This window comes from Tupaia chinensis, unplaced genomic scaffold (genome assembly GCF_000334495.1).
Source record: "Tupaia chinensis unplaced genomic scaffold, TupChi_1.0 Scaffold000330_1, whole genome shotgun sequence".
Classification (NCBI taxonomy): Eukaryota; Metazoa; Chordata; class Mammalia; order Scandentia; family Tupaiidae; genus Tupaia; species Tupaia belangeri.
This window is the reverse complement of record NW_006159824.1, coordinates 231425-237640: the sequence shown is the minus strand read 5'-3', so window position 1 is coordinate 237640 and position 6216 is coordinate 231425. Positions and strand designations below refer to the sequence as shown.

Below are 6216 nucleotides of genomic sequence, written 5' to 3'. Positions count from 1 at the left end.
AAAAAAAAAAAAAAATTACAGAGACAGTGACCTGGGTAAGAGCAGATTTTTAGATCCAAGAGACAAAATTTCCTTCAACTTTGATCATGTACGGAAAGAAGGAAGTGACCCCAGCCAGGGGACATAAACGGAGGTCTGAAATCTTGGAGAGAGTCCTGTGACAGTGCTGTACGAGCCTATGTGAGAGATTGTTATTTCAACAGATTTTTAAAAAATAATTATTTTTTTTATTTAACTTTATTTATTATCATCATCATTTTCCAGTTTGACCAGAGAGAGAGAGAGAGGGAAAGTGAGAAAGCAAGCCACCAGGTCTGGGACCTGAACCGTGGTCAGCCATATGGGAGTCCAGCACCTCAACTACCACACCATTTGCCGGCACCTTATTCCAACAGATTCTGTACTGTTTATGCTAGGACTATAGATGGACAACGAACCATCACTGCATGTATGGAAATCCACCAGGTTCAGCCAAAAAACTTCTGGAATGGTCACTGGAGATCAGAGTGGAAGTTCACCATCACATCACCTATAGCACCTACAGCAGGTGGTTGGAGTGCTTACAATTCAGGCTCACTGTTATGAATTATTTATTTTTTAACTATTTAATTTTATTTATTCATTCATTTATTTTAATTTGACCAGAAAGAGACAGACAGAGAGGGAGAGAAAGTAGGAAAGCAAGCCACCAGGTCCAGGACTTGAACTGTGGTCGGCCATGTGGGAGTGTCCAGCGCCTTAACCACCACACCACCTGCTGGTCCCCCCAGGCTCACTGTTATAAAGATGGTAACCGTTCAGTTGGTTAGTCATGAAGAGGTACAGGATTCAGTAACTGTTTCGAATGAAGTCCAGACTGCCCAGGAGTTTATTAAAATCATAGCGAATGCAGAAAATGATATCAGACAGCAATTGGTGAAAACTATCAAACAATGTCGGAAACCACATTCAAGGCATTGCGCCAGCAGCTTCCAGTTACCCACACCGAAGTCGGCTGGAACAAGATACTCAGCCACAAGACTGGCAAAGAAATGCAGAATGCTTAGAGGAAGAAAGAAAGAAATGAGCGAGGTAGGATTCTTCGATATATGGAAAGAAGAGGATTCAATGCCAGCACATGGTCATGAGATAAATAGTGACTTACGAACGAGTGATATTTTGCTAGGGCTTTCAAAGTTAACAGGTTTTTTAGCCTCATAAAAATTTTTTGTTTTGTTTTGTTTTGAGAGGTTTTTGCTATAGGGTGCATGCGCTGGCTAGAGAGACAGAGAGACAGAATGCTAGAAATCACCCCCCAGGGGAGATGGCCACGCTGCAGTCCCTTCTCCTCAATTTTCCTCTAGGGATCTTGGGCATGCACACACATGCACCTGGAGTGAGTTTAAGCCACTAGGTTCAGGACTCCCACCGTGGCCAACTACGTTGGGAGTCCAGTGTCATAGCCATTAATGCCAACTGCAGGTCCCATGAAGTACTCCTGAACCTATAGTGTTGTCTAGATTCTTTTGTGTTCTCTGCCTTGTAATTTTCTGTTACCAAGGTATCTATTTGTAAGTCTTTTGTTGTTAATTTTGCTACATTTAATGTTGGAGAGATCAATTGATCCTTGTGTCATTTTACTGTTTAGAAATGGGGCTAGTAAGTGGTGTGGTGGTTAAGGGCACTGGACTCCCAAATAGCTGACCGCAGTTCGAGTCCTGTACCCAGCAGCTTGCTTTCTCACTTTCTCTCTGTCTCTCTCTCTTGCCCTTCCTGTGTCCCTCCCTGGTCAAATTTAAATAAATAAAGTTAAATTAAAAAAAAAAAAAAACTTTTTCAAAAAGAAAGGAAGAAAAAAATGTTCCTAGCCATGAAGTCCTGTTACTGATTGAGACAGGTAATATGCTCCGTACTTCTCTACCCCTATCCTTTAAAGCACTTCTGGTCCTTGAATGGCTTTTACTGATCCACCAATGGCTACCGAAGAAACGCTGCAAAGTACAGCTAAGTGGAAGACAGGGCCATCCTTTCCCCTCCATCTGTCTTGATCATCACTTATAGCATCTCACAGCTGTAGTTTTCAAAAGTGTGGAGTTTTCAAGTCCTTGATGGGATGAGGGGGTACAAAGGAAGTTTTCTGGTAATTCCAGTGTAGCTAGCTTCTCTGAGGAATTTGTTTTTAAATCCGACCACACAAATCACATGCCCTGCACGCTTGCTTTGTTTCCCTTCCCTCACTGTCTCCTCCCACTCTAGTACATCGTCGTTAATGTTAATAGACATTTGCATTTTTTTAGAGTTTTATCCGTTTATGTTTTTTAAAATTTTTTTTAATTTTCAAGAACTGCTGCGACCAGCAGTTAGCGTAATGGCTATGTTGCTGGACTCCCACATAGTCGACCACCGTTTGTGTCCCGGACCCGGTGGCTTAAAATACGCCGGGCGCATTTGCGTGCATGCCCAAGATCCCGAGAGGAGAATGGAGAAGGGCCTGCAGTGTGGCCATCCCCCCTGGGGGGTGATTTCTCGCTTTCTGTCTCTCTGTCTCTCTGTCTGGCACACACCCTATAGCAAAAACCTCTAAAAACAAACCAAACTGTTGGCATACTGTGTATGTTATAGAGCATAAAACCTGAAAAAGGGGACCAGCAGTTGGCATAATGGTTGTGTCGCTGGACTCCCATGTAGTGGACTGCGGTTTGAGTCCCAGACCCAGCAGCTTAAACTCCCAAGATCCCAGGAGGAGAATGGAGAAGGGATTGTGGTGTGGCAATCCACCCCACCCCCACCCCACCCCTGTGATTTCTCGCTTTCTGTCTCTCTGTCTTTTGGGCAAGTGCACGCACCCTATAGCAAAAAAACTCTCAAAGGAAAAAATAAATTTAAAAAAAAAAACTTGAAAAATGAAGATATGGAAGGAATACTCGGTGCCTTGTGCTTTAATATTTTGTGACAGGATGTACTATAAACAAATGAATCAAATAGCTACGTAAATCACAAAAACTAAAAATGAACCAAAGTGAAAGGGTATCTTCCAGGTGTCTTTCTATTGTAACCTGTTATTTAAGAGAATACCAGTCATTTCTTTAAATAGGATATAAAACTTGTTTTAAATTACTCATCCTCATTCCTGCCTGCCAAGAACTCAAGTAATTGTGATAAAGCAGTCCTTTCCAGGTATATTGGCAGGCATGTATGGGATCTCTGAATACACGGGTGACAGATATGCTGTGACAGGCTGTGACAGCTGATAATGGTGGATTCATTTACATTGTTTCCACTTCTATGACCAGGCCTTAAGGGTAGGTTAATTTTTTTAAAAAAACAAGTAATGTCTTATCTCCAAATACATGTCAAGAAAGAAGAGTATCATGCTTTAGCTGTTTCTGCTCAGTAATACTTGACTGTACTTGCACAAGTTTGTTTCCAAGTAACCCATTGAGCTGTGTAAGCATTTTTATTTCAAACAAAATATACCTGTATTATTTGCCATTCATATTACCCACCCACCACACACTAACCTCCTGTATCAGAGACAAAAGAAATATGCTTCTTTAAAAGAACTTTTAACAATTATTTGTGATTTGAGCATTTAAAATCACTACTACATGTGCAGGTGCGGGTTTTTTATCAGACACCATGAACATTCTGCCCAAGGCTCTCAACTTATTACAACCACGGAAGTTAAACCCCAACTCAAGAACAAAACCAACACGTCAAGTCTCCAAACTACTAAAACCCTAATAAGGATAAAAAGAAGAAACAAACATGATAACAAAAACACTCAGTAGTTTAGTAAGACTCAAAGCCTAACAGTTCTCACAAACAGAAAAAGGATTGATCGTCAGGAAGAATCAGATAGGAGTAATCAGGGTGTTGCAAGTCCTGATTACGCAGAGACGCTAATCACGTATCATGCGGACTCCAATCATCATGTTCTATCTGCCCTCCCGAAGGAGGAACAGGTAAGGATTATCCCACCTGACGATAAAAAAGATTGAACTGCCAATCCGTACTCAGAGGAAAACAATCCGCTATAGACTAGGGCGAGTTTGTAACAAGTAAGTCTGAACTACCCTGTTGTATACAGTTTTTCTTATTGTACTACTACACTTATTTGCAAATATTTTAAATGTTTTCTTTCCCATTCCGGTACGGAGAAAATATAAACTAATTACTCCCAGGATGCTCCATTCCCTTACGTGCAGGGACGCTAGCCTTACACGCTATGTATTTACATATCCCCGCCCACCTCCTCCGGCCAGCTTGCTACCGTAATAACCAGAATAGAAGCAACCTAGTATTTTACTGTCTGCAGGCCTGGAAAAGTTTTCCTTTTTTTGTTTTTCGTTTTTCTTGAGATATTTTTGCTATTGGACGCATAGCGCACCGGAGTGACTGAGAGAGACAGACAGAAAGTAAGAAATCACCTCCCAAGGGATGGCCACGTTGCAATCTTCTTCAGTCTCTGGGGATTTTGGGCACACCAGACACGCGCCCTGCATGTTTCAAGCCCCTGGGTCTGGAACCGCTGTCCACCACGCAGGAGTCTAGTACCTACCTACTATGACACCTGCTGGCCCCTGGAAAAGTTTTTCTTCGTTTTAGTAGTTTGGCCACCCCAATTGTCCTTTGAAAATCGTGTAAGTCTTACTACAAAATAAACTTTATTACAAAGCACACAATAAAACACTGATAATCCCAGACTCAGGAGATAACTATTCCAACAATGATATTCTCCACCAGGAAGTTTCAGAGGTGAGGGCTGAAGCCCACACCTTCCTTTTCCGGGAACAGTAAGCAGCCCCTTGCTCCTCCAGCCTTCGTCCCTTCATTCTCATCAGGGTGATCAGAAAGGTTTCTTTTTCAGTCCAAAGACAGCGACGAATAATGCCATTTCAGTGGCAGCTGGGAAGGCACTGCAGAAGATAGGTAACAGGCTCAGGGACCCTTACAATATGAGTACAAACCGGAGATCCCCACCTTCAAAATTTAACAGGATGAAAATTTAATGGAGGTGTGTGTGTGTGTGGAGGGGGAGATGAAACTTTGAAAGACTACAAGATGTTGAATGGATCTAGTATCTTACACATTTAAGAAAGGGCTAGGTGGGGGGAAACCTTCAGATTTGGGATAAACCTTCTCCAAATTTTGGGTGTTACCGCACCTGCAGAACACAAAAATATACCAGTACGTCGTGCACTCCCAACGCTCGAAAATGAAGAAGGACAGGGCCACAGACGCACTACAGTGAGCCCCAATGGCTTATGGATGCACCAGTCAAGGAAAGTCTTTGGACCCACAGGTAGTACCGAGCCAGGAAAGGCAGAGCTGGGGTTGCACCTTCACTCAGGTGCCTCTCTTGCTGCCTCACTACATTACAAGGGCTAGAGCCGGAGTTTCAGGGTAGCTATGTAAGCAGGAGCCAGAGCTGAGTCTGCACAGAAGGGGACCCCAGGCTAATCCTGTTCCCTGTCTAGGGGCCAACCCAGTCCCTTCACTTAAGATAAGAGGAGGCTCCCAACCTCCCCCAGGCCACACAGGAAGGCTGATAGCCACTTGATACTCTGCTAGAATCACCTTCCGGTGCCTTGGTCCTCCTGGTCCACAATTCAAGAATCAAGATGCTTCCTTGATCCAAGAGCCTCAGTCGATCTGGCTGGCCTGAGCTCTCTCTCGCAGAGCGCACTGAATTACAGATGTGCGCCTGCCTCAAGGTAGAAAACTGTTCTATGCTCAGTGTAGCATCTCCAGCGCCCCGTGCACAGCAAGACTGACCCCCTATTTGAAGACTGTATTAACACCTTCCCCACCACCTAGAAGACCCCTGCCCTGGAGAGATTGCCGCTGAGCAGACACTACTGGGCAGAACGGCGCACCTAGGCAGGCGGCAGAAGGGAGTCATGATGGAAATGGGGGTGAGGGAAAGGCGGGCAGGCAGAAGGATACAGATGAGACTCTGGGTGCTGTTGAACATGGAAACTCCCGAGAGGAAGCCGGCCAGCTCCACGGCAAAGAGCCCCAAAGTGACAGAGAGCGCTGCCACCAGCCTGCAAAGACGAAGGGGGCTCAGGCCTTCGCTCAAAGGCGTTCTCCTAAGACCCCTCTACTCCCAGGCCTCTTGGTTCCCACCACCCCGAGCGCTCACTGGATGTCCTGCCGCTCGTACTCCTCGGGGGTGAACTTGAGGGGCAGGCAGGCCTGGACGTTGCTGTCCTGGGGAGCCGGGCAGAGGGA

At 44.7% G+C, this 6216-nt stretch overlaps 1 protein-coding gene and 1 non-coding gene across 3 annotated transcripts in view; both read right to left on the bottom strand.

Annotated features, from left to right (window-relative positions):
- Positions 1–3832: 3832 nt before the first annotated feature.
- LOC114008380 (U8 small nucleolar RNA) lies at positions 3833–3967 on the bottom strand. The gene has a single exon (XR_003549929.1). It is a non-coding gene; the product is annotated as a U8 small nucleolar RNA (small nucleolar RNA).
- A 656-nt stretch (positions 3968–4623) lies between these two features.
- The window catches only part of TMEM107 (transmembrane protein 107), a 2635-nt gene continuing 1042 nt past the window's right edge, over positions 4624–6216 (bottom strand). Inside the window, exons 2-5 of one of the 2 annotated variants that reach the window (XM_006151751.3) lie at positions 6128–6195; positions 5929–6029; positions 5147–5243; positions 4624–4898 (exon numbers count right to left, since the gene is read on the bottom strand). In XM_006151751.3, the coding sequence (XP_006151813.1) occupies positions 4829–4898; positions 5147–5243; positions 5929–6029; positions 6128–6195 (336 nt within the window). In that variant the 3' untranslated portion in view covers positions 4624–4828. The remainder of the gene's footprint in view (positions 4899–5146; positions 5244–5928; positions 6030–6127; positions 6196–6216) is intronic. The other variant, XM_027773140.1, reaches the window with a different exon arrangement.